The sequence below is a fragment of the Cavia porcellus genome, unplaced genomic scaffold (assembly GCF_034190915.1).
Source record: "Cavia porcellus strain 051 isolate PalLab524CR breed Dunkin Hartley unplaced genomic scaffold, mCavPor4.1 scaffold_12, whole genome shotgun sequence".
NCBI lineage: Eukaryota > Metazoa > Chordata > Mammalia > Rodentia > Caviidae > Cavia > Cavia porcellus.
In genome coordinates, this window is record NW_026947495.1 from 65,429,576 (window position 1) to 65,456,787 (window position 27,212).

The following is a 27,212-nucleotide window of genomic DNA, read 5'->3' on the forward strand; positions in this document are numbered from 1 at the left end:
AATACTATTGGCGGGTGTCACATTATGACACTCCAGGATCAGCACTGGGTATTTTAGTGTCTCTTTTTCTTCAAAGTATCTGTTCATTTCATCATGTGTCATAAGATCAGTTCTCATAAGATGTTTATAGATTCTACACAGGCATGAGTCTTAACATGTATTTCTATCCTTTCTATATTAGAGGGAGAAACAAAACAAAGCAAGACAAAACAAAACATATTCCTATAAACACATGAAACAAAAAAAAAAAAACATAGAAGACCGTTGTACAAAGAGTTCTACCATGGATCCTGTGTTGTCTCTTATTATCTCCAATAGAATTGGCTATATCATCAGACATAGTATAATTGAATATATCAAAACATAACAGTATTAATAAAAACACAACTTTATCTATAGTGTAGAACTTCAAAAACCAGGAGTTATCAAACCAAAATGTGTATCGTAGAGTCTTGTCATCTTCAGTGTAGTTGCCTATATTTTCAGACTTGATATTATTAATCATATCAGTTTTGAACAAAATCTTCTCTGCCTCGTTTCTGTTATGCTCTTTTTTTGCCATCAGTTGTCTGCTTATCTTCTTCATTCTGTTTTCTGCTCCATGCATTGAGGCCTCTCTGCCACTGTTCCTGGAATCCTGGTACCTTTCTCTCTCTCTAGAATGCCCTGGAGTATTCTCTATAGACTTGGATTGGTGGTTGTGAATTTCTCAAGTTCCTCTTTGTCTTGGAAGCATCTTGTTTCTCCATTAATTTCTAGAGACAGTTTATCAGGGTATATCAATCTGGGTTTGAGGTTATTTTCTTTCAGGGCTTGGAATATTTCACTCCAGGCTCTTCTGACTTGATGGTTTGTGTTGAGAAGTCTGCCATTATTCTGATGGGCCTTCCTTTATAGGTTATCTGTTTCTTGTCTCTAACAGCTTTTAATATTCTGTTCTTATACTGAATTTCTGGGATCTTGATTATTATATGCCTGGGTGTAGCTCTGTTTTGGTTGTAGGTGGCTGGAGTTCTATATGCCATATACATCTGCATATCATTTCCTTTTCCTATGTTTGGGAAGTTTTCCTTAATTATTTCTGTGAATAACCTTTGTAGTTCCTTTGCTGGTACCCCTGCTTCTTCATTCACATTCTTTATTCTCAAGTTATAGATCCTCTTGTCATCTTCTAGCCTTTGTATTGTTACTGCTTGTTTCCTTGTTATTTTTAAAAAGTTTTTCCTTTCATAATCCCACACTGCAAAACTGTCCTCCAGTTTGGATATTCTATCCTTAGTTTCTTTCAAGCTGATTTTCCATCTTTCCATAGAGTTTTTAATTTCCTGGTAATCTCTTTGAATCTGCTTCATATATTCTATATTTTTTTAATATTCTACATCAAATGGTTCTCTCCTTTGTTTGAGTTCCTCCCTTCTTCTGTCTGTGTCTGCTTGAGGGGTGCTTAGCATATCTTTTATTAATCTTCTTATATTTTGCTTTACTTGGCTAAATAATTCACTTTTGAACTTGTCTATGAGGTCCCAAATATATCTCTTTATGTCCACTGGTGCCGTGTCTGATATTGCGTGTTTGCTGTTCTCATTCTCCTTTGTATTTTCCTGTCCTGGGTCAATGTTCTCAGGGTTGGGACCTGGGGACTTTTTGTTGTTGCTTCCTCTTCCCATCTTTTTTGTTTCTTCCAGGAGGCTCCAGTTTCTTTCTTCGCTGGTTACAATTCTTCTGAAACGCGTTGGCTAGATGACCCTTCCCACTGCCGTGTGCTAGTGAGTTGCAGACAGGGACAGTGTATACTGGTAGAAACACTTGTTTAAAATCACTGTGTCTTATTAATAGTTCTGACCAGATCAATCACAGTGACTCAGAATTATCTTCAAGTAGAAAATCCATCCTTGGGTTATTAAGGTCCTTTCCAGACTCTGTCACTCTACCAAATGAACACCAGCAAGTGTGTTTCTACAAGGTGCGGTAGGTGGTATACCCCTCAGCGTGATCTCAAAGATGAAGTGACAACAGCCCCTGCTTGACTTTCCTGGGGTGGGAGCGGGGCTGGGTTTAGGGACAGGAGAGGCATGGTGTCAAGTGTAGAGGGCTGTTTAGAGGCCAGGAGCTCCTCCTAGTTTACAGAGGTTAGAAAGAAGCAGTGTTAGCCGTTGCTTTGCCTGAAAATATAACTTCATGTGAAAGTCCGTCCATATCTGCACATGCTTGAATTTAACACTGATTAAACTTAGCAGCAAGGCAAGCAGGCTTCAGGAGAAACAGGCCAAGAAGGGTGGAGAACGCTGGCTCTGTCTGTAGCTGGTGGGATTCCTCTTCCTCCGCGCCTCATCGGAGCCTTGAATTCCTGTGCAGGGTTTGGGCAGCCTCAGCAGCCTCCTTGGACCAGCAAAGCCATCTGCCCTGAGATGAATTCCCTTGGCCATTCCTGTCAAACCCATTGTTCTGTGAACTCACGGTGTTTCGGATAGCCCCAGCCTTTTCAAAAGGCAGCTTCCCACATCAGTTGGGAGGGGCTGGATGCAGAGCACCCACTTTTCCAAAGCAGAGATGGCAGAGTAGGTCACCTGAGACCCCTTGCACTGCATCCACCCTCCCTGCCCTGAGACAGGCTATGAAGAGCCTGTTGCTGCCTCAGGAACTACAATCTGCTTAATTGTTGGAAGGCCATATTGCAGTCCAGAGTGTAGTGCCTGAGCCCTAGAGCATGGACTGCTCTGGAATTTGCCAGGTCAGGGTTATTATACAGTTCCACAGGTGCCTGGAAACCTCCTGAACCTTGGATTTTCAAATCCTGGCTGTTGTAAAGGCCAAGTAGTTTTGCCAAGCTCAGCAGGGACTGTGGAAGACTGAAGATAGACATCTTTCATGCAGACTGGTGTCACCAAATCTTTATAGACATTCAGAAGGTGTGTATATTTAAGATCTAACAGAACATGCCTCATGCAAGAGAAAACTGTTCTGTCAGGTGTGGTAGCAAATGCCTTTAATTTGGGAAGCTGAGTTAGGCAGGAAGATCACCTGGAGTTCAAGGTCAGCCCAGGCTACACAGTGAGTTCAAAGCCAGTCTGGACTACGGAATGAAACCCTGCCTCAAAAAAAAAAAAAAGAAGAAATGATTTCACTTAATTTTTAACAGATTGATCAGTGTGTGAACTCTAGAACTAAGATTCCTTTTTTTATTTTTTTAACTTGCTTTCATTTAGATGTTGAGCACTGAACCCAGGGCCTTCAGACAGATGGGAAGCACACCCTGTAGCACCAGGCAGTCTCCCAGCTCTCGTATCCAGCTTCATGCTCTGTAGGTTGCTACTGCTTCCACAGGCTCCCAAGGGCATGTGTGCATTTGATGAGCAAGATGCTTGATGGGTCCCTGCAAATGCAGTCAGCCACCCCAGGAGAAATCACGACCACAGTCCTGTTCTTTTCTGTTAGTAGCAGGTTACGAGCCACTTTTGACAACTGCAGCTTTTCCATTTCTACACGGAAAGCCAGGTCCACACACTAATTGCACATTTGCCATCAAAACAGTCGCTTTCTGGGACTTAGAGAATAAATGGAAAAATTCATCTTAAATATTCTGAGTACTGGCAAAGTTCCTTTCCAATCCATGTAAACATGGCAACCCTGTGGGTCTGCGATGGACCGCACTTGATCTAGTGATAAACTCATTTTAAATTCATTTTTAAATGCCTAACATGTTGTTAGAATGTGCTCTAGGAGGTGGCTTACACTTCAGGTGGGTCACCTTACCTCAGAAGTGACTTCTGCTTAAGAATCTGCTTTCAGAGTGTCATCAGACACAGAAAATGAGATTGTTTATTTGTTGTTTTTCTCTCAGGAAGCTGACAGCTGGGAAATTATAGAAGGGCTGAAAATAGGCCAAACCAATGTCCAGAAACCAGACAAACATGAAGGCTTTATGCTGAAGAAAAGAAAATGGCCTTTAAAAGGCTGGCACAAGGTAACAGTTTTATCAGAATGAAGTTCTGATCATCTTCATAAAGAGAATCTGAGTTGTAGTTACAGGAAGCCAAGACTGTGTTGTATATGTAAAACTAATTTTCAAAACCTTATTTCAGCCATATGAGTTACAAGCTATCATGCCTAAGGTGTGTAATATACATATATAGGGAAAATATTTTATGAGATATTTAAAACCCAAATATGCTTATTATTGTCTAACCTGCTTTAATGTTGATATATTCTCATTTTTATAAATAGGAGATTTTAAATGTATGCATGTGTTCCATTGGATGGGTTTATATGCCCAGTCTGCTTTCTTACTGATAGATATGCAAAACTTGTCTAATGTTACACTGTTCTAATGTTGTGATGAACATATTTATATTTTAGTATTAATTAGTTCCTTGGGATAAATTACTACAAGTAATGTTACCAGGGCAAACTAAGTTTGGAAGATTGCTGATACTGAAGGTTTACTGCCCTTCAAACTTTACTTCATTCTCTTCCCTCTGAACATCCTCAAAGACAAAGAAGTATGCAGCAAGTTTCTAGACTCTGCCTTTGAACATTTTGCTGCATAAAAAGTGGGCAACCTCTCTCATGCTACCTTTTCTCCTGCCCTCCAGTACCACCATGTATGAATTCGAGCTTCGGTCCATTTAGTGGCCCAGCAGATAAGCAATTTGAGTCATTGAGTATTTTTCAGCTGAGATTCTTTCTTTTCATACTTACTTGTTGCCCCCGAATATGAAACAAAGGGTCACAGTGACCTTTTGTTAGTTCTAGGTAGGAGTAAGGTTGGCCCTGACCACCTGCTAGCTCAGTAGATCTGAATACCTGAATCACATGAAAACATTTCCACAGTGGCATTTTCCAGCAACAGAAAGACTCCCTGCTGTGGCGAACTAGAGAAGGTTATTGGACCCACTGTGTGATTGGGACCTGGGAGCTGTTCTCTCCCTAATGCCCATGAAGGGAAATCAACAGCAGAAAGTGTTCCTGCTTCCTGAGTGTTTGCTGAAAATTGTTGCGTTCCTTTCACAGTGTACCAGAGAGATCTTGGAGCAGATGAAGTTGCCCCTCAACAAAAAACTACTCATTTCTTTTTTACCTTTAATGCAATTTGGAAATAATTGTTAATCTCTTTTCAAATGCAAGCATTTGCTAAATTGATAATGTAAGCATATTGCTAAGGTCACTTAACATTTCAAGGACTTAACTTTTCATTGAGCCAGACAACTAGTTTCTCTAGTGATTTTTTCCAGAAGATTTCCATGGTACTGTCTCCAGGGGAAATTCAGGAGTTTACCTCCAGGGTAAAACTTTCATGCAGTTTTGTGTAGAGATTCTCACAGCATCTCTGTAAACTAAGCCAGATTGTTTTTATTTCTCTCTTTTAAAAAATCCAGTATTTGCAGGCCTGGTGGCACAGGTCTCCCAAGTGTTGGGAAACTGAGGCAGGGGATTGCCATGAATTTGAGACCAGGCGACATAGTGAATTCAAGATCACCCTGAATTACGTAGGGAAATGGTGTCTCAAAAAAAAAATCTTGGATGGTTCATTTAAAAAGTCTTAAGGATAGGCCATGAGAGTCCCTCTTACTAAGAATAATCATGGTGAAAAATCCCACTCCCATTATGTTTTAACAAGAAAACAACTCTGGTAGATTGGTAGCATGGACCTCAAGCTCTGATATCCTTGCAATTTAATAATGCTCTAAATTCTATGTTAAAATAATCAAATATATTGATAATTGCAAAGCAACTTTAGACCCACACTTGAGAATATTTTATGTACAGACAGTAACTAGGGGTGTTTGGTTCTTGCAGCGTTTTTTTGTCCTGGATAATGGAATGCTAAAATATTCAAAGGCACCACTTGATGTAAGTAGCACACAGGATGTGTTTCAAAGATTGAGTTAGAATTCTGCTTGAAGTGAGTAAACACTGTAATTGTACAAGGCTTGTGCCATAGTTACCAGTTTTGTGCATGTCTGTGTTTGTAATATTTAACAATCTACCAAACCTGCATGTGCCAGAAACAATGTGTTTTATGCTTATACTTGAGATAGCATAAAACCTGAAACTAATGCATGAAGATTTAACTTAGCTATTTTGATGCATGTTATTAAAAATAGAAGCTTAAACCTAGAAGTGACACATTGCCAAAATCACTCTTTGTCTCTTGGAGAGAAAGTGCAAACATTTTTTTTTTTTTTAACCACTCAGTAAATTCGTTTCTATGTGGTTTTCTGAGGTGTAGAGAAATCTTTGTTCTTGTTGCCATCCTCTTATAAACTGTCTTTTGAACTTCATTTCTATTTCATACATCCTTTTATCTTGGGAATCACAAATTATTTTTAATATTTAAAATAGTCGCTTGCATGCAAAACTGGAAAAGTCTCTCTGCTTGTCATCCTGTTATAGGGGAAATAACAGAAGGTTCACACTGCAGTTATTCCCGTCTCTGCCACTGAATGGGCTCTGCCCTTAGTCTGAAGGGGGCGCCCAGGAGGAGGAGCCATCTCCTCCTGCGCCCATCTGCCCTCTTCCGCCCTAGCAGCTGTTTTCCAGCTGACTTCTCAGGGATGCTCTGGATTGTCGTAGGTCAAAAGTTGACCACAGCTATTTTAGGACCAGCTAAAAATGTCTTCCTGGGGGGATATAAACTGTGTAATCTAGAATTATGACAAGTTGACTAGCTTATGGCAAAAACAGGAATAAAACGTTACTCATTGACATTAGTGGGAAGTCAGTTGTCCTCAGCCTAAGGACTGTAACTTCAGAACCTTAACTATTTTCTCTACTAAAGAGTTGTGCTATTCTGTTTTCCATAGATAAGTTAAAAACCTGAGCCTCAGTTAAGTTTAGGGAGGAAACAGATCAGACCAGATGTCCTTCTAACCTATTTACAAGTCTTTTGATTTCAGATTCAGAAGGGGAAGGTCCACGGGAGCATCGATGTAGGATTATCTGTCATGTCAATTAAAAAGAAAGCTCGGAGGATAGACCTTGACACAGAAGAGCACATCTATCACTTGAAGGTGAAGTCACATTTCAACAGTTTCTGTGTCTGTAGCAGGGGCAGTAATGTCCCCGCACCTGTGGTGGGTGTGAGACTGTTTTCACCGTCCTTGCTTTTCTTGCTGGTGGTTTCAGGTGAAATCCCAGGACTGGTTTGATGCCTGGGTGTCCAAACTGCGCCACCATCGCTTGTACCGGCAGAATGAAATTGTGAGATCGCCGAGAGATGCTAGTTTTCACATATTTCCTGCAACTTCCACAGCCGAGTCCTCCCCAGCTGCTAATGTTTCTGTTGTGGATGGAAAGGTATGGCCTTGCTCTGCAAAAATCAGCCTGGAAATTGCTTGGAGAGTTATTCACACATATCATGTGTGTCACTTGAAAGCTCTAGAAGTTGAAGGTTTGCTTTGTGAAGTGACACTCAGAAGGTATCACAAATATGGATTAGGCAGAAATGTGATTACCAAGTATATTAACAGTTATTTCTCCTTTCTGATGAGCAGACTAGCTCCTGTTTTTCTGTAGCTTTGTGGGAATATTGAAAAGAGAGTAACATTCATCTAAACAACACTCAAAAGAATGTAACTCCATGCGAAGGCCCCAAGTTCAACTCCTCATACTGCAAAGAGAAATAATTATTTGTCCACAAGTGGCATAGCCATTCCAGGATCTGACCCTCCGTCTCCATTTCCATAATCAGTGCCCTTTCCATTATACTAGGTGCCTCATAGACAAGGGAGGTCTAAGTTGTTCCTTGGATTGTAATAGGAGTCTGTTTTCAGTAAAGTCAAGGTTAAGACAGCAGGCAGGGCGGCAGCTGTTTCTGCCTTTGATTCAATAATTAGGTTTCTGAAATGTAGCAACACTGCAGGCCCCAGGGCTTACAAAACTGTTACAAAACTCCATGAAGAAACTGCAAGACTAACCAAATCAGATTCAATGGAACATTACTGTAGTCAACTTTTTGTTACTTTTGTAGAAATGACTAAAGTAGTTTTTAACTCTCAACTGTATTTGGCAAGACCCTCAGATGCTTTATTATTTCATTCTGGTTGTAGCTTTGCTAAGGACTGTTTAATTATTCTGAAATAAAAGGAAATGTGTCAGGAGGTCAGGGGTCTATGTTAAGTTCGAAGCTTCTCTAGGCTTCCCAGTGTTAGTCCAAATAAAATAAAAAACATATTCCAAGTAAATCTTTCAAAAATACAAAAATTTAATTCTTTGGTTCTTCCAATTTCTCTTTGCATCTTTGGCACAAGGTACTGACAAAAGATACATTACTTTCATCCCTCATCTTATTTATCAAATAACTTGGGTGATATTTGAGAATCATGGACTAGAATCAAATTCCCCCGTTTGCCTTGGAATAAGAAAGTTCTTCAACTGTGATTTTTCACAAAAGCTCTGTTTTTGTAGTTGCAGATGACATATCTGTAAAATCTAAGTCAGTGAAAGATTTCTATTAGGTTTATTAAAATGCAATAAAGATTCAAAAGAGATTTTTATCTCTTTGCTTTCCTTCTACATGTCAAATTGTGGGGCTCCTGAATGTTGATCAGTCTGTGGCCCTGTGTGGATAATAAACAAGTCTGGGTTTACTAAGTGTGTGCATCAGTCATTTCATAATGATTTAGAAGAGATGCAATCAGTTGTAATTGAACGTTAAAAGTCACATATGGAATTTTAAACTTACAGCTTCTTGGGAAAATAAATTTCTACCTATTTCACTGAGTGTTTATGGCCCTCACCCAAGTATATACCTGCACATTTCACACAACTTTATTTCATATAAAATCATTTCAATGGAAAATAAGCTATAAATAATAGTGTGGCAAACCTTTTTATATAATTTTCAGTGTGTATTCAAATCATAAGGCTGGATATTGGTGGATAATGGATTTGGGAATCACCTGTGGCTGATAAGATCTTAAGCTGATGATAGAGGACAGGGAACTTTCGAAAGGCGAGGCCTTAAGTCATGTGTTCAGAGTTCTGCAATGAAGCCACATGTGGTGGCACACACCTGTAACCTTGGCACTCTGAGAAACTGAGGCAGGAAGATCACAAAGTTTGGGCCCACCCTGGGCAACCTGGTGAATTAGTAAGACCTGGACTCAAAATTTTAAAAAAATATTGAGTAGGGCTGGGTATATAGTTAAGTTGAAAGATCATGGGTTCGATTTCCAATATCAAGAGGGGAAAGAGAGAGAGAGAGAGAGAGAGAGAGAGAGAGAGAGAGAGAGAGAGAGTCAGTTCTGCAGTAAGGACACTGTATTAAATACAGATTAACTGGTGACTTAACACTATCAGGAGTTTGAGTTGGTGTGTGAGACACAACCTACTCAAATGCTGTCCCCTACTTGAATGATGGATCTGGCAACTCAGTAAAATCGCTGTCATTATGAATCTTGTCTTCACTGAACACTTACCACATTTTGTGAGGAAGTTTCTTTTCTATTTTGCATGTATTCTTTATTCCTTTATTTGAAAAGAATATATTCCTTTGAGGATACTGGTATTTTTAGCAACCGTTGAAATGTACCATTTCCGCTGCCTGTGACCATCCCTTGGGCTCTATCCCTGTCCCCTGTAGGTGCAGCCGAACAGCTTTCCCTGGCAGTCCCCACTACCATGCAGCAACAGCCTCCCTGCAACCTGCACGACCGGCCAGAGCAAAGTGGCAGCCTGGCTGCAGGACTCAGAGGAAATGGACAGGTGTGCAGAAGGTTAGTCTTTGCCGTGTCACCTAAACCACTGAAACAAAGAATCAGAACTACCATGGAGAACTGTGGGTACTGCATCCTGCCTGGACTCCTCCACAGCCTTCATCTGTCCTTATTTTTCTACTCTAGATCTTTCTATAAACCCATGAGTGGGCTTCTCATGTGCCAGTTCCTTGCACTCTCAGGACCAGTGGGTCTGGCTTTTGTCCTTCCCTTGAACTCACCTTCGCCTTCTTCCTTGTCTCTATCTCATGACTTCCTAGGCGCCACCCCTGACCCTGGAGATGCCCCCACCCATGTTCCTGGGCTCTGCTCTGCCTTCCTCTCTAGGGCACATCCACAGCCTTCACTGCCTTCCCGAGCTGCTCTGTTTTGCCTGTGGAACAAGCATGTGTCTCCTGGCAACCCAGCCATAGCGGCAGAATTTCAAGATGCCACTTCTTATAGCCATAGTTACCCGTGAGTGGTGTTTCCGTGTGCATCAGTTGTTTAAACATCTGAAGTGACACACACGTCCTTCACTCTGCCATCCCGGGGCCGCTTAATCTCCTCTTCCTTCCTCCTCCATTTAGTCAGCCAGAGCAACTTCATCTAGACTTGTGGATGGGCCATTTCCAGTCTAGGAAACAGTTTCCAGCTGATCTTCAGAAGGGGGAAAAGTAACGGCTCAAGAATGAGCTGGGCGTGGTGGCTCATGCCTGTAATCCCAGCAGTCAGGAGGCTGAAGCAGGAGGATCGTCGTGAGTTCGAGACCAGCCTGGGCTACAAAGTGAGCTCAAGACCAGTCTGAATTGCATAGCAAGACCCTGTCTCAAAAAGACCAAAAAAAAAAAAAAAAAAGCACTCAAGAGGGCTCCACTGATTTAAATTCTGTAATGATCTTCAGATGATGCTGGGGTAAATTAAAATATTTTTCTTTTGTAAAATTAAAAACAGACATTACTGGAAAACTCACTGATGTTCTCTCTGAGATTTAGCAATCTGTTAGTTCCTCAACCAACTGGGTATCTAACCCCACCGCTGTGTAAACTGAGTCTTGTGGCTCTTTCTTTGGCAGCACTAGGGCACTCTTAGGGTCTCTGCACTCAGCTACATACTAGCCTTATTAAAGTTTTTGTTTTGAGATGGGTACTCAGTAACTTGCTAAATTTCTCAGACTGAGCTCGAGCATGTGATCCTCCTGCCTCAGCCTCTCACAGTGCTGGGATTTCAGGTGTACCCCACCATCCCTGCTCATGTCTGTAGCATTTTCACTTGAAAATGTGATATAAGAGGGATTTTATATTCATAATCACATCTAGCTGACAGGCTGTTAAGGTTTTCCCGTCAGACCAGTCTGAGGCCAGTAATTTCAGGTTTGCAAAAGAAGCCAGACCGCACTTTCTTGCAGAGGACTCTGCAAGCTCCTGCAGCAGAGATTCCCATGTTTCCTCCCTCAGACAAGTTCCCAAGGCTACTGAAACGGAGTTGGGAAGCCAACTCAGGCACTCAGACTTCCAGGGCAGCCGTATAAAAATGATGTCGCACTCCCCTGTCAGCTGTGTCTTCCCTAAAAGTGACTCAGCACCCACTTCTCCCTGCATTCCTTAACACTGTTGTCACAGCCACCCCTGAAACTCAAGGCATCTGTGATCCGCCTCCCCGAGTATCCAGCCCAGAGTCCTGCCTGTTTTTTCTTTGCAAACTCCCCCACCCGCCTCACCTTTTTGCCTACCTGCCTTGCACTGAATTCTATTCCTGCCTTCTAAATCAGGCCCACCACTCTCCTCACCTCTGGGCATCACACAGCCTCCTGATGGCTCTGCCACCTCGGTCTCTCCCTCCACTGCCTCATCCTGCTCATGGGAAATTACTCAAGGGGCTCATGGGAAATTACTATTCTTGAACCTGTGTGCAGGTCCTGGGCTGGCTTTTAACAAACAAGTGTCACCATGCTGCAAAGCCCAGGTATGGCGGCTGTGCCCAAACCATCCAGTGAGGAAGTGAAATACATGGAAGTGAAGATTTGCCCAAGATTATGCAGCTGTCCTGGTGGAGAGATCGGGACTCCAGCCAACTCACATCTGACTTTGTCTCCTAATACTACTCCCACAAGACTGCTTGTTTTTAAAGTCATTTGAATGCAGAAACTCTTCAGTGGTTCTCCATCAGCTCTGGGAGCATTCGTACAAACTGCTTACCCCACATGTATCCCGCGCTTTGAGATTCCAGGCCCTACATACCCTTTCAGGCTTGTCTTCCATAATTTTGCTACTTGGTGAGCTGATTTGTGTATTCCCACTTGCATGCCTTCGCACAGGCTGCTCTCTGAACTCACGGTGCCCTCTCTGCCTTTCCCACCTCCCTTGCTTGGTGAAAACTTTCCGTTAATCTTCCCAACCCAGAACATAGACCTTTCTTCTACAAGTCTTCCCTGATGACTCAACACGTAGTAACTCCTACAGTAATTTTAAAATCTCCTACGGCAATTTAAAAATCATCTATACTGTTTACTTGTCATAGAGTCCTTACTATTGTATTTTAAAAGTATGAATATTTCTTAGTTATTTCATTGGATGGATATTTCACTAATTACATTTCAAGAGATGAAACAACACCTTATTGAACTGGTTATATAATTTTAGTACTTAAAGTGGATGAAAGAAGCTGGATATTCATAGATCTAGACTTATACCAGCCCTTAAATATGTAAGGAAATTATTTGACACTTGGAGAACTTTTTTTCATAGATATAAAATACTGTATTACTTTAATGTCTCTAATAGACTTCATTGCAACATTACTAGTGAGCTAAATTATGAATATGTTTAACTGACTTTTATATTCCACTGTGTGTGTATGTCATTTGGAGGTTGAAGCCAACACCTTTACACTGAACTACATCACTTTACACTGTTTTATTTGGGGGTAAGTCACTGAGTCCCCAAGTCACTGAGTTGGCCAGGCTGGGTTCAGACTTGCTATCCTGCTGCCAAGCCTCCTAGAATGCTGGGATTACAGTCATGCACCACCTTATGTGACTCCATTCTGTTTTTCTGAACCTGACTCTGAGTCTGCCCAAATTCCAGACATGTACCTTGCAAATTGTTTTAGACACATAGACTGCCCCCTAAGAATATGACCATAGGACTGCTGAAGTTCCCTTGAGTATGTTGCCCCTGTGACAAAACCCTCCAAGTAGGAAAGTGGTCACACACAGTTTGGCTGAGATTTTAATGTCTTCTACACTAAGAATGATTAATTCATGAAATGGGCTTTGAAATCATCTGGTTTTATGGTTCTATGCCAAACAAGGATCTGCTTTGTTTCATTTGTCTATATTACCATCATAGAAACATGGAGATACCTTGTGATACTTACTGCAAGTGGATTCACTCCCTTTCATTACAGTTGCCACCACCCCCAGACTAAGTCTAACATGTTTTTATTTCTCATCTTTCTTAGATCTTGCACACTGTCAATCAAACCTTGTGGAACTTAGCAAACTCCTACAAAATTTGGAGATACTTCAGAGAACTCAGTCAGCACCTAACTTTACTGACATGCAGGTAAACCTACTACTGCTGTTGGTTGAAAGACCTAGGTATTTACCTTTAATCTTTTCTGGATTTTTTATGAATATACAAGGTGACATTTAAAGGGAAATAACTGCCATACTAACTAGTTTGTATTCTGGGGTTATTCTTAATATTTTAAATCTTGGTGTCATTGTGTTAATTAAGATGACTTTTTTAAAATGTTATACATTTAAATACAGTATCAGCTGCCATAAAATACATATCTGAATCATTCTTCCATATTCCTGTTGCCTTAGAAATGACAGTTTTAAAGGTACAACTTTAAACACTCAGAATTATGGACCATTCTTTTAGGTACAAAATATGCTCAAACTCTGTAATCCTGTTGTTTTTATTTTGCACCTCAGGAAAATGTATCTTATAATTAAAATACAATGTAGCCTTTGTCTCTACTTTGAACATGGTGCCTCTCTCTTCTGCCTGATTTGCCTCAAGGTTCTAACATGATTAAACACTAATTTGCTGAGCTCTTTGTCTGCATGTATGTTATCCCTGTGAACTTAATAATCTTATGTTGCTTTTAACTATTTGTACAATGTAGGCTAACTGTGTAGATATTTCAAAGAAAGACAAGCGGGTCACAAGACGCTGGAGAACAAAAAGTGTCAGCAAAGATACAAAAATACAACTGCAGGTACAGATTTTTTCCTTCCTTCATGTTTTCATATATTTTGAAAGTATTCATCTTTATATATCAGTACATGGGCATTAGATTGAGAGAGTAGCTTGACTACTTTAAAGCCAGAGCTTTTCAAAGAGAATTTACATTGTCCAAAATAGTAGGAAGGCTATTTAATTTACCTACTTGAACATAAATGAAAAGAATTTGAAAGAATGTCAGAAGTATACAGTATGACTGTAAAGTAGCATTTTCCTTCTCAATTATAGCCTTTGAGCCATTAAAACTTACTTTAACACAAAGTCTTCTTTAAAATCTAGGCTAAAAATCTAAGGGTTTTATGTACAATGTACTAGATCTTAAAAGGGCCTTTTATGTGCCAACTTCATACAAGTTTTTAATCTATCAAGAAAATCAATAGAGGAGTACAATAGATTAAAAATCAACAGACCTGGGTTCTAGTCTGGGTTTTGGCTATAATTCTGTGTACATTGGTTAAATCTTGGTGGCCTCCATTTGCTCTTGGATAAATGATGGAATAAATTTAATGATCTCTGGATTCTCTTTCAACTCTAAAGTTATGTGATTCGGCGAAAATAGATGATATTATTTGACCTGTAAAAACTATTTTAAAATCTCAACTAAAGTCTTAATGGCTAGTGATCATTTCCTTGAAATTTATTTGAAATAAATTTTTGATTTGAAATAAGTCATTTAAAAATTTTATAGTAAGGTTCGCTTATGTTACTGTATTGCAGTACAGACAAAATATACCTAAAATTGCAGTACAACAAAATATACCTAAACTTTAAGCTATAAATCATCTTTCAAACCTTAAACTAGAATCTCCACTATTCTTATTTGAATGTTATTAATGATTCTTGCCTCGTGCAGTCAAAATTAGACGTGAGTTAGCTTTTCTATTATACTATAAATCAGTTTATATCCTAGTACAGAGGTTAAAAGGAACTTTTTTCAGAGATCTTCTGTTTCTTCTGAATAACTAACAAAATAATTTGCTAATTCTGACTGCTTTAATAACATTCTGTGCATTGTCCTTCTGAAGGTGTAAATAGCAAACTTACTAATTTGATGTTTTTAAAAATAAGTTTTAAAAGGCTCTTAAAGATCCATTTTTAAATTTTGAATGTCTATATCATATGAATACCATTTTTTGCATTCCTTTGTTCAGTGTGTTTTTGTGTGTCTGCCATTGTATTCATAAAATTAATACTGTAGTACTTTTTGTACCAAATAATTTAACAAAAAAATTACCTAAAACTGCCTTTGGCAATTTCATTTATTTTGAGTTTATGATGTTGACGTGTGTGTGTGTGTGTGTGTGTGTGTGTGTGTGTGTGTGTGTGTAAGCTGGTTGTCATGGCCAGAAAAAAGGACCATTTTGTAAATAAAAGAACTTTTCTCTTAAATAAAATAACACAAAACACAGCATCATAAGAGCATCCGTGAACAGATATTATTATGATGTGTTTTCATAAAGCGTGCCCATGAACAGATTCTGTTCACAGCTGCTGTCTTGGGTAGGCTGGCTGTCGGCACGTCTGAGTGCCACACCCTCACTGTCAGGAAGCACACAACAACCTCCTCTTTACTCTGGCATTGCTGAAGGAGACAGAATACAGTGCCGAATCCCCTTCCTAGCCACAGATTATGTTTTTAAATACTTAGAGATGTTACCAAGAATTTTTTGAGTCCTCAGAAAAAGAAAACGTTCAAATGACAGGAAGATATGCTCCATTTGTATTCCACATCTTTATGTGGTTTGTGTTAAAATTTTTATTTAGACTCTTTTGCTTTATTTGTATCTTGCTAAAGAGTAACACAGTGACTCTTGTAATTCTTTGTGGATATTTTGAGGGAAATGGAAATCATCTTAGCCGCTGCCAAAAGAAACTTTGCCTTTTCAAAAGTGAGATATGTAGTTCCAGCTTTATATAGAAATAATAGACTTCCTGTGGCAACAAGAAAATCCACTTTCACTTGGACTGAAACGAAGCATATGGAGGGCAGAAATGATGCAGAACTTGGTACCATCCCTGGACCTTTTCTGCTCACCTAAGGCCACCAGGTGTTCCAGGAGCCGCCAAGATGCTCATTCTCTGTGACTGGGAACTTTCCCCAAGTGTCTTCAGTATGCATCACACCTGGGCACCAGGAACCTCATTAATTAGCAGTATTTGCACTACAGAAGGCACAGGATTTAGTTTTACTCTACTAGATTGAGTCTTAACTCCCACTTGCTGCCCACCATAATCCCCAGATTTTTTCCTCCTATTTTAGATGCTTTTAACTGTCGAGATTCCATTTAGTAATGACATGTATGGGGTATAAGCTTATTATCGTCTCATTTTCCCTGATGACTGTTTGTTGCAGCCAACTTGGGAGCCTCTCAGGTGGTGACAGCTCACTCCCCATCCCCTCTGTGGTGTGCGTCTTTTAGTTCCTTGGCCTTTGTGAAGGACCCAGTGGTCTGCTACTGGTGGTTGTGGTCTTGGTTATTATTGCTGTTGTGTCTGTGAGCCTTGCATTCAACACTCTATCATAGTTGTCATTTTTAAGTAATTATAAAACAGATCATTTTAAAGACTGACTTAAGGACGATAAAAATGAAGAATGTGTTATACTGGGTATTTGATTGCTTATTTTCATATAGGTTAGATCTTGCCGTTGTCTCAAATGTGAAGGTTACATTCTGGACCTATATGGCTATATTTCTACTAGATGCTATTGGATGGATAGTTGGAGTCAGGAGTCTATGGTGTAATATGAAGTCAACATTTGTCCTGGAATGTGCTGTGGGATTACCTTTTAGCAAATGAACTTCCTGTCTCCTAAATTTTTAATTTTCTGGTTCTATTAGTAATAGAACCAGTAATAGTAATAATTTTCTGGTTCTATTAGTAGGTATCATTATGTAATAACAATTTGGCTGTGTTATAAGGCAAGAAAGAAACAGTTTTAAAGGTGTGCTGTAGAAGACTATTCTGCTAAATTTCCTGTTTTGCTAATAGCATCAGTTAAGTACCTGATTCCTAGACATTGGAGGAAATGGTAAAAATGAGTTATTCTTTTTATTACATTAAGTACAAAGGGATTCTATTATACAGAAAACCTTGTGTGGAGAACAGATTATGTGTGTGTGCATGTATGTGTGTATGTGTGTGTGTGACATACATGTATGCAGATCTGTGAAGATGGAAAAGACCTACGAATGATTTGGAAAAGTTAAAGAGGTCAGAGATTTAAAATTTTACAGTATTTTTCTGTTATTCTCTATGGAGGAAAACGCTCATACTGTTTTTTCAGTATAGATTGTTAGGTTATTCTAAGAAAGCTCATCTTAGTTAATTGGCAATGAAATTCCTGTTCACAACCTTGAAAACTCAGTGTTTGTCAGGTGGAATAGAGTGGTTTGAAGGAAATAAATTCTTTAAACCTACCCACCAAGAAGAGGACAATGGGAGAAGGCTCTAGGATTCTTCTACTGGTTTATGCAGAGGTTCACATTACCAATGAAACCTTTGCTTTCAGTTTTTCATAGCTGATTTTTTTTCCCCCTTAGGCATTATCTCCACATACTGAGAAGTTGAGATTTTTTTTTCACTATTTTTTTTTATCCTATACTGGCTTCTTCCTTGGAAAATTTTGAAAATGCCAGTCCTCTAATATTGAATATCAGTGAGGAAGCTTTATGGTAGGGGATTAATTGGGACGTTGGAGAATACTGGTAACCTCCTTATTATTTTTCTCCCAATAAGAAATAAAATTTTAAAACAAAATTCTGCCTGGCCAATAGGAGGCTGTCACGGCAAACTGTTCATTTTCATATTTGCACATTAGATAATCGGCTTTCCCCAAATGTGTTTTTTTTTTTTCTTTGCTGCCATTTATTGGATGCCTTTGGATTGATGTAATATGACATCGTATGAATAAAACAGTATGCATATTTATTTTACCTTAAAATCGCAGGCTGTGCATCCGGTCGTGACCCTCCGCTTCCTTTTCGAGCAGGGTTGAAGTGACTCCGCGATCAGAGTGACATCATTTTTCACCTGAATGTCCCTTTCGCTGCTGAGGGTTTTGGTTTTTGCTTTTGGTTTTGATTCTTTAAAGAAAAGTCAACTTGGGTTAAAAACTCTCCCTGGCCCTTGTCTGATTATCTTTCGCCCTCCCTCGCCCCGCCTGCCCCTCCCACCCCGTGTTTCCGCTCCCTTCTCTTCTCCCATTCACTGTCAGGAAGGGCCACCCGCGAAGGGCCAGTTCAGCGCAACCCGGCGCCGGCAGAGGCTAGCGGCAGCAGTGGCTACCACAGTGAGTGGACTTCAGTCTCCAGTGGAAGTTTAATGAGAAACCGTGTGCAAGGGTAACACTCGTGCACAGCGGCGTCCGCTGTGGCCACGCGCGTGCATCGCTTGCGCATGCGCTCTGGCTGCCTCTGCATGGCAGGAGGCGGACACGGGTGGAGAACTGTGACGTGGTCCTGTGTCTCACTTCTGCTCTCCCTGTGAGAAATGCGTTAGACTCAACTTCAACTCGACTTTGCAAAACTTGGGTGCAGAGCCCCATAGTGGAGGATCTTTTTAAATCCTAAGCGTTGTTTTTCTGTTTGTTTTGTTTTTTAAATTTTCTTCCATACTGATATTGGAACCTTTGCTGATTACTGTTTTCCTAAGAAAAGTCATGTTACTACAGACCTACATTATGCTTTTTTTTGTAGCAATGTGACTATTTGAAAAGGATGTGAGAAAGAAATGAGAGGGTAAGAAAAGGTGTATTTTGATGTCATGTCTAAATGGCTATCCAAATTAAGACTGAGCAAGGGAAAATTGTTTTCTGGAAAGAATACTGATGTGAAAATATGCTAAGAGGATATTTAATCCATTTCCAAGGATGTTTTTGTCATTAGAAAGGATATAAGGAGAGTAGAGAATGTATTGAGGTAGATAAAGCAAAGTATGTTGAGTAGCCATGCAGAATATTTATTAGGATGTCTAAACACAAGAACCCTTTGTGGGCAGGAAAGCAGGAAGATGACTTTACCCCACTAGGTCAAGTCCTGCCTGAGCAACAGAGCAAGACTTTTCCTCAGGAAGAAAAACAAAAGACCTTTTACTGAATAGAAGTAAATCATAAGACTACACATTTGCTTCATCATGAAAGTCTGTGAGCTTGTAAAGTTATATATTATTGTTGTTGGAGGTTTAGCTCAGGTTAAAGCACTTACGGGTGTTGGTTTTTTGACTATTACATATTTCCTAAATGAGCAATAATCTTGCTCTTGCCGAAGGTGGGATATATTTTAAGAGTAGAATTGGTGAAAAATAGAAGATTTTAGTTGCATTGTAGGAAAATGGCTACTGGTATGAAAATTATTAGCTTTCCACTTTGTTTGGTAATTATCTCTGGCTTTATATATAGGTGTTTAGTTGGATTATTTGAGGAACAGAATTGGTTTTAATCATTGAGACAAGCAGTGACATGGAATTTGTTAGGGAACTGACTCTTAAATTCACACTTTTGTAGACATTTGAGCCAATAAATTATTGAAATTGCTTTCATGGTCAGTATGCATTTTCAAATGCAGATAAGTAAATCTGGACATCGATGTGCTGGACATTAATCAATGTATTAATCTATCTAATTGAATACTTCTTTAGCCTGAGGCCTTATTTAACTCAGGTTTTCACTCAGCCATTTGGATATTACATGCTTCAAAATTTAAATGGTAGCTGGTTTCTCTGTCGGTGATGGTCGGCATGGGAGCTACCTGCGGCTCTCCAGGTTTATACCTGGAAACACTTAAAGCTGGATTTGGGCCTTTTATCTTGCTCAGGAAATAAATCCAAGGCATTGATTGTATTAATACATTGATTAATACATTGCAACAAATTCTGACAGATACATATATAGTTAGTTACATAATTCTTAATTTTATAGTTAGTTACATAATTCTGTAATTTTCATTTATAAAATTAAAAAGCCCAAATGATTATTAGAAAACAACATCACAGTGTGGGAAAAAAAAGATCATTCATTTTTTTTTTTTTTAATGGATTACATATTGTCATCTTAGAAATAATTGTTCAAGTCACAAAATTAGAGCTTGTAAAGTGGACATTCCATCAATGATACTGCAAACAGTTCTGTTCATTGATCCAATAAAACTCTGTGATATCATTTTCTATCTTATACACTTAAATATACATGCAGTTATATAGTTTGGAGCACTTTCTTTTCTTCTCTTTTGTACCATGACTATTACATATTTTGGGTTTCATTGCTCCCACGGTTCTTATTACTTTTTTGGAAGAGAGTAAAACCAAATGTGACATAACAGAACAGAATCGGTCAAGTTAAAAGGGTGGACATAATAGATAATGTAAAAACATAATACAAGGTGATCAACAATGGTTACCATAATGCCTCCCGCTATCTCTAATAGAATTGCCTATATCATTAGTTATAATACAATTGAACAAAACAATAAAGAACAAAACCGACAAAACCAAAACATTGGAGACATTGTAGGTCTTCAAAAGTAGACAAAAGTCAACAAGAAGATCATTCATTTTTTAAAAACAGTTTTCTTATATAATGTACTTTTAAAATAACATGTGAAGAAGTAATTGTCTTTCTCCCATGTTAATTTTTAAAACTACAGATACATGCAATGAATGTAATAAAACTCGGATTGGCACCTATTTGAATAGAATACATTTATCTTTTTTAAATGGAAGGTAGACAGAGTTTAAAGAAAAAGATCATTAACCCATATCCCAATTTAGCTGTGACTGCAGAAGTTAGGAAATTACCGAAAAGTGTCTCATGAGAAAACCTACTGGTAACATATAATAATGTTTTCAGGAGTAAATCAAGGGAGTGGCTACTCTAAGCCACCTAGGATCTGCAGCCTGGAAGTTCCCAGCACATCAGCAGCACTGATCAGGGCCACCAGCTGGGTCCCGCAGCCCCTCACCCTCCTGCCAGGATCCTGAAGCTGAGGGCTACGCAGTAGTTGCCCTTAATTCCTACTTTGATTTAATGACTTTGCATCTGACCCTCTCTTTCGCTGCCAGAATCCTTTACGTAGAATCCTCCCAAATGATTCTGAGTTACTTCTTTCCTCTCCCCCTCTGGTATCTGTGACATAATGAGATTATGCCAAAGAAAAGTGTTTCCAACGTTTATTCTGGTTGATCCTTAACTCAGAGTGGCCTTCTTCAGCTGCTGCTCAGACCCACAGAACAGGAGGTTGGAACCAGAAACTCTGGTCCTCCCCACCCCCTTGGAAGAGCACTGAGGATCCAGAGCAGGCAGTGCCTCTCAAGGGATCCCAGTACGTGTGACGGGGAAGACAAGAGCAGGGACTGTCCCCACTGGCTCCATAACTTCTCTAGGCTTGCGATCTAGGTTGGACTTCTCTCTGAGCTTTCTTTCATGTTCACTATTGCAAAATTTTGGAACCAACAGTTCTACTCTTAATTTGCTTCTCTTTTCACTTCTTCATAAACAAATTAAGAGAATCTCCTAGTGTCCTCACTCCAAACCACAATTACTGGTCCCAGGGTGTGCTAGGACCAGGTTCCCTCCCAATCACGGGATTTCAAGGGAGCCTTGGATTTATTTCCTGAGCAAGATAAAAGGCCCAAATCCAGCTTTAAGCGTTTCCAGGTATAAACCTGGAGAGCCGCAGGTAGCTCCCATGCCAACCATCACCGACAGAGAAACCAGCTACCATTTAAATTTTGAAGCATGTAATATCCAAATGGCTGAGTGAAAACCTGAGTAAATAAGGCCTCAAGCTAAAGAAGTATTCAATTAGATAGATTAATACACGCCAATTTGTATTCTCAATTTTATTTCTTGAATTTCTGAATTAAAATGACCCATTCAACACACTTCTGTTAACAAGAAAGATATCAATATTAACATCTTTAGTCAGAAGTACATAAAAATTAGTTTTCAGTTTCCTAGGAAACTAATTGCAGTTTGAATGGGACATTCCAGATCCCTTTCCCTGTGAAGAATGTATGAAACCACTTTTACTGTTTTAACAGCCAATTTAAGACTCCATTGTGTTCAGCTTAGCTATTCGTTAACTTATGTAGTTCTTCTTAGCATACAGGTGTCCCACATTTAATAGAGAGGACATTATCTCGGGGTCAGGTGTGGCTCCTCGCTATAGCATGTTTCCTGTTAGATATGCCATGAGAATTATCCTTTCAGTTATCCCACATTTAGCTTTGGGTGGAGTCTGGACTACAGTTCTTGAAGATGACTGATGAACATCTATAGAGGAACAGTTAAGGAAAAGTTACTGGTGATCTGGCTTGCAAGAAGAATTGGTATTTCATTTTTCTAAGAATGCTTGGACAACAGCATTTGTAATGCTGAGGTAGAACCTTCTTGAAGAGGGAAAAAAAGATGCTTTTCTTCTATCCGTCGTAGGCCTAGTCCAGAGCTAGCTGGACCAGGAGTATCTCTAGCCATGGTCTACATTTTGCTTTTGGCCACTGGCCAGTTCATTAGATAGATAGACAGACAGATAGATAACAGTAGAATGTAACATAGAAAAGCAAATTACAGTCATTTATATAGTATATATTCCACACATTTTAGTAAATTTATTTCCAAAAATAATTGTGAATCTCTTTAGACCATTTATTTCCTATTAAACTTCATTTTTATTTTATTTTATGGCTGGAAGCAGGTGAATCTTTCCATATACTATCTCAAATTTTTTACATATTTAGTAAGATCCTGCTCCCCAAGAAAGGTGAATGTAAAACAGTCCTATGACGTAAGTGCCCCAACTATGTAAGAGAAGATCACTGGTATCACAGTTCAGACTGCAGCTTTCAGCCAGTGATTCTTTTCTGTACAAGTGTGGATTCAGAGTGGAAGTGAATCATGCCTTTTCTTCCTGTCAATCTGTAGATGTAAACAGAGAAAACCCAGTGAGTTCAAGACAGTCTAAACCAACTATGGAAAATGAGGCTCTCTTTACCCAGCCCAGCTACTTGCAAAATAAATGAGTACTGAGCCTTTCCATGCATGTCATCAGAGAGGATTCTATTATTTTAAAGAATAGGAGGGATCTTTTCTGTGTGGGGGAAGATTGATCAGGGCACTGTGTTTGTGTTTAATAATTTGTGTTTCTCCTTTCAGGTCCCTTTCAGTGCCACCATGTCACCAGTTCGCTTGCATTCCTCCAACCCCAACCTCTGTGCAGATATTGAATTTCAGACTCCCCCCAGCCACCTCACTGACCCTTTGGAAAGTTCAACAGATTATACAAAGCTGCAGGAAGAATTTTGTCTAATTGCACAGAAAGGTAACAGCAAATGCAATGCGCTCTTTAAAGAAAATCTTTTCTTTGATGAGAGCATTGTTTGATAAGAGATCTATTCTTTTATCTTCATTAGGTAATAATGGTAGGAGATGAAATTGTTTTATATGCTGGTGGGACTTGTAGACACAAAATGCTACAGGAAGACGTTCCTACTTCTTGGGAGAACACACCTGGCAGGTCTCAGTTTTGACTGAATAGAGTGTCATGGAGGTGGAGAGAGAAAAAGATTATCCTAAGCAGTCCAGTTGGATGCTACCAGCATCTTTTTTGAAAAATCTTCTTAATACATACTTATTGCTTATCCTTTGCAAGAAAAAACATTCTGTTTGACTTAATTTAAACACAATATTCATTTTCTATACTTTACAGTCGTTGGGTCAGGAATTCAGGCAGGGCTCGGCTGAGATCCGAGCTTCTGCACCATGTGTCATGGGCCAGGCTCAATCAGCAGTGCTTGGCCAGAGGCTGGGCTGAGCTGAAAGACGCAAAGCGGTTTCCTTCTTGTGCCTGGCCTATCTGTGGGACAGCTGGAAGGCTGCCCACGACGGTGCCCCTCCTCCTGTCCCTCCGTGATTGGGCTCCAAGAGCGGGTAGGTGGAAGCTGCTAGTTCTCTTCAAAGTCAGCTCTGGAAGGGTCAGCTCTGGAAGGGTTTCAGAGTCTCTGACCGGAAACTGGTCAGAGCATCATATGCAAGCCCAGAGCTGAGGGAATGGGAAAGGGTACTAAGTTTTCAATAAGGATCATTGTGTAAATTAACTGTTACCAGCTCCAGAGAGGAAGGTATAATAAGTAAGAAACAAGACAGTAGAATACAGAAGGACGGGGTAGCCCTGTTAGTATCGCTCCCAGATTAACTCCCCTCTCCCTGCTGAGGTGTGTTACTCACAGCTGGTGACATTCATCATTTGACTTAGAATGTTGGTACCTTCTCAGGGCTCTTGAAATCTCCTGAGAGATGTACATTGTGTTGTTTTTGGTCAGTAACACCTTGCAGTGAATTTATTTTCCCTGGGGCTACTGGTGATAATTTATAAAATGTCCTTGACAGTTAAATGGCACCTCTTATGTGCCCCCTGATACTCAAGAACCTGAAGTTTCAGGAAAAGAAAGAGTGTAGGCATCCCTGGGAATGTTGAACTCAACAAAAACTTACAACCTCATACCATAAGCAAAGATGGTTGACTTCTTAACTGACTTCTCGAAGAGCCCTGGCCTCTAAATTAGCTTTTTTTTTTTTTTTTTCTGAGACAGGGTCTCACTATGCAATTCAGGCAGCCTTGAACTCACTCTGTAATCCAGACCGGCTTCTAACTCATAGTGATCCTCCTGCCTCAGCCTCCCGAGTGCTGATAAGTCAACTTTCTTCTTACTATGCTACTCTAAATTACAGATACTGGGTATTTGAGAGATAAGTATGTAACACATAGTCAGATACTAATTCTATAATTCTAAAACAATGAGACAAAATCATTTTTACCCTTTTTTTCTATATATTTGTCAGTTGATACACTGTAAAGTCAACTCTGCTTCACCTGCCTTTTTACTCCTAACAAATACAGTTTTACTGGTATTTTTAACTGGCTGCTAATTATGTTATTAGGCTACAGGAATAATCTTGTTCTTGTAACACCATAAATTCACAACCTGTAATTTTTACTACTGGGGGGCAGCAGCTGATAGACTAAGACAGCAAATGCCAGAGTTAATAGTATGCGTACAGCACAGCTGTTCCCAGGAGGTGGCCTGATTTGCAGGCAGCCCCAGGAAAGCCTTCTCTGTTTGTTCACAATCCTGAAGCTTTTAGGAAATCCAGGTTTCAACAGTTTTGCAGCCTCCCTTGAAAATGTTTTCAACAGACACACATAACCTCTAAGCTACAAAAGTAAACAACCTTTCCATGAGTGTTGCGTGGCTGCCTGGAAAGCATGAAAAATTTTAAAATGAGTTGAGGAGTCTGCTTTTCGAGCCACTAGCAGGGTTAACGCGTTCCAGCTCTAAGTGATTCCCACCTGTACATTGTGCATGAAGGACCAGGTTGTTGGTTCATCCTTGGAATCCTGCCATTTCCCCCATTTAATTCAAGCCACTATGTTTTGAGCTAAAATTTTCTATTTCCTTTAGAAATAACTTTTCCTAAATTGGAAAATACCTGTTTTAGCTCAGAAACATTGCATGGTATAGAAACTTTGTAAGAAAATAGGAGTTAGCTTTTTGTAGTTCAGGATGAAAACCTACTTTGGATTTCTACCATGTAAGTTTCGAAGTACACAGGAAATGGGGCAGGTGATGGTGCTGCCTTTAGAGCCAGGCACCTTTGGCATCAAGACCTTCCTGGCTGAGGAAGCAGCCAAGTGCTGTTCTTAAGGCCGAGTCATTTCCTGCCTCCAAGCAAAGCAGTCAGAACTTCGCATCAGCTGTCTGTTTTGTGTTGATAGGATTCAGAAAATGCTCTTTTAGAGTGTGTACTTGGGGAAATAATTTTTGACTAAGTCTAAATGACTTGTGTGACACTTTATGCTACAGAGAGGACTGTGCAAAATATTATCAACTACAGCAAGTAAACTGTGGATTGTCAATTAATTTCTACATAGGGATATTTAGAATTGGTATGTGGCATTTCCAAATCTTGGTTGGTTTGACTGGTATGAAATGCAGAAATGTTCACCCTAATTCATTATCATTGCCATCTCTGTTTTGAGTATAGATACAATACCCTGGTGCATTTCATTCTCAGCCTAGTTTTTAATTAGACCTCAACATAGCTTTTCCAGAAAATGTCTAGGCACGAGTTAAAATCCTGAGGCTTTCATCATACTGGATATTCTTTCTGGATACACTAAAGATTTGTTTCTCGCTTTTCTGCCCATCCAGTGCATTCTCTTTTGAAGTCAGCGTTTAATAGCATAGCTATAGAAAAAGAGAAGCTGAAGCAGATGGTTTCCGAGCAAGATCACAATAAAGGCCACAACACGCAGATGGCCCGGCTGCGGCAGTCACTGTCTCAGGTAAAGAGAGTGTTTGTTCTTATGTGTGTGACACGCTCCCAGCTCTGTTAGGCAAGGCGGGGGTGGAAGCATCGGTCCTGGGACGGTCCCTTCCTCTGATGTTCTCTCAAGACGCTGCAGTGCCACTGTTGAACTTGGTTATCTTTCTTCCCAAAACTGTCCAGGTAGGAATGAAAATAAACCAAACTTGCTTGCACACATCCAACTGTTACTTTGATTAGTTAAATACTTAATGCCTAAATCATTTATAAGGCAGCCCTGTTTTTTTAAAACACCCACTTATATATATATACATGATTTACACTTAGATATATTTTAGAACATTCAGTCCATTGGTAAATAGAACAAAATCTACTAACTCTTCCACGCATAATTTTTTTCTGTTTAGATTTTAATCTGTTGAAAATTAGTAATTACTATGAATTTATCGTTCCTTGTTGTTTTTTTCCTTTTCTGACTTGCTGCTTTGGGATTCTCTTTCTAAGATATGTTTCCTGAAGCTAGACTTTTGTATTTCAATATGTATGTATTAGTTGATCATGTTAACACTAATCAAGTCCCTATTGAAAATCAAAATTGAGCCTTCTGATACAAATCCTTTAAAATTTTGCTTTATGTCTTTTTACACTGAGCACTTCCTCTGAAAGGAACGTTTTCATCAGTTAGTCCATAAATGCACTTATTTTAGTCCCTTTAAGAATTCAATGCTGATGTATGATTTTGTGTGAGAACTCTGTGTTTATATGAAATATTGTTCACTTCCTGGTGCCTTGGATCAGAGTGAAGGAGGAAGCAAATCCTGGGTAAGTGGGTCTCCGTGTGGGTCAGATCCTGCTTGAATAAGTGACTTCAGTCCCTAGAAATCAGATGTAAACTGCATCGCTATGTCTTCTGTATTTCAATCGTCAGCGTACTTTCAGTGT

General features: G+C 39.6%; 1 protein-coding gene across 10 annotated transcripts in view; it reads left to right on the plus strand.

Annotated features, from left to right (window-relative positions):
* Osbpl6 (oxysterol binding protein like 6) overlaps positions 1-27,212 on the plus strand; it is a 186,383-nt gene that overhangs the window by 128,884 nt on the left and 30,287 nt on the right. For 3 of the 10 annotated variants that reach the window (XM_063259363.1, XM_063259364.1, XM_063259365.1), the window contains 11 exons: positions 3,842-3,964; positions 5,797-5,850; positions 6,897-7,010; positions 7,126-7,296; positions 9,584-9,716; positions 13,158-13,261; positions 13,833-13,925; positions 18,168-18,242; positions 23,100-23,265; positions 26,156-26,289; positions 27,069-27,092. In XM_063259363.1, the coding sequence (XP_063115433.1) occupies positions 3,842-3,964; positions 5,797-5,850; positions 6,897-7,010; positions 7,126-7,296; positions 9,584-9,716; positions 13,158-13,261; positions 13,833-13,925; positions 18,168-18,242; positions 23,100-23,265; positions 26,156-26,289; positions 27,069-27,092 (1,191 nt within the window). The remainder of the gene's footprint in view (positions 1-3,841; positions 3,965-5,796; positions 5,851-6,896; positions 7,011-7,125; positions 7,297-9,583; positions 9,717-13,157; positions 13,262-13,832; positions 13,926-18,167; positions 18,243-23,099; positions 23,266-26,155; positions 26,290-27,068; positions 27,093-27,212) is intronic. The other 7 variants (XM_063259366.1, XM_063259367.1, XM_063259368.1 and 4 more) reach the window with 7 other exon arrangements.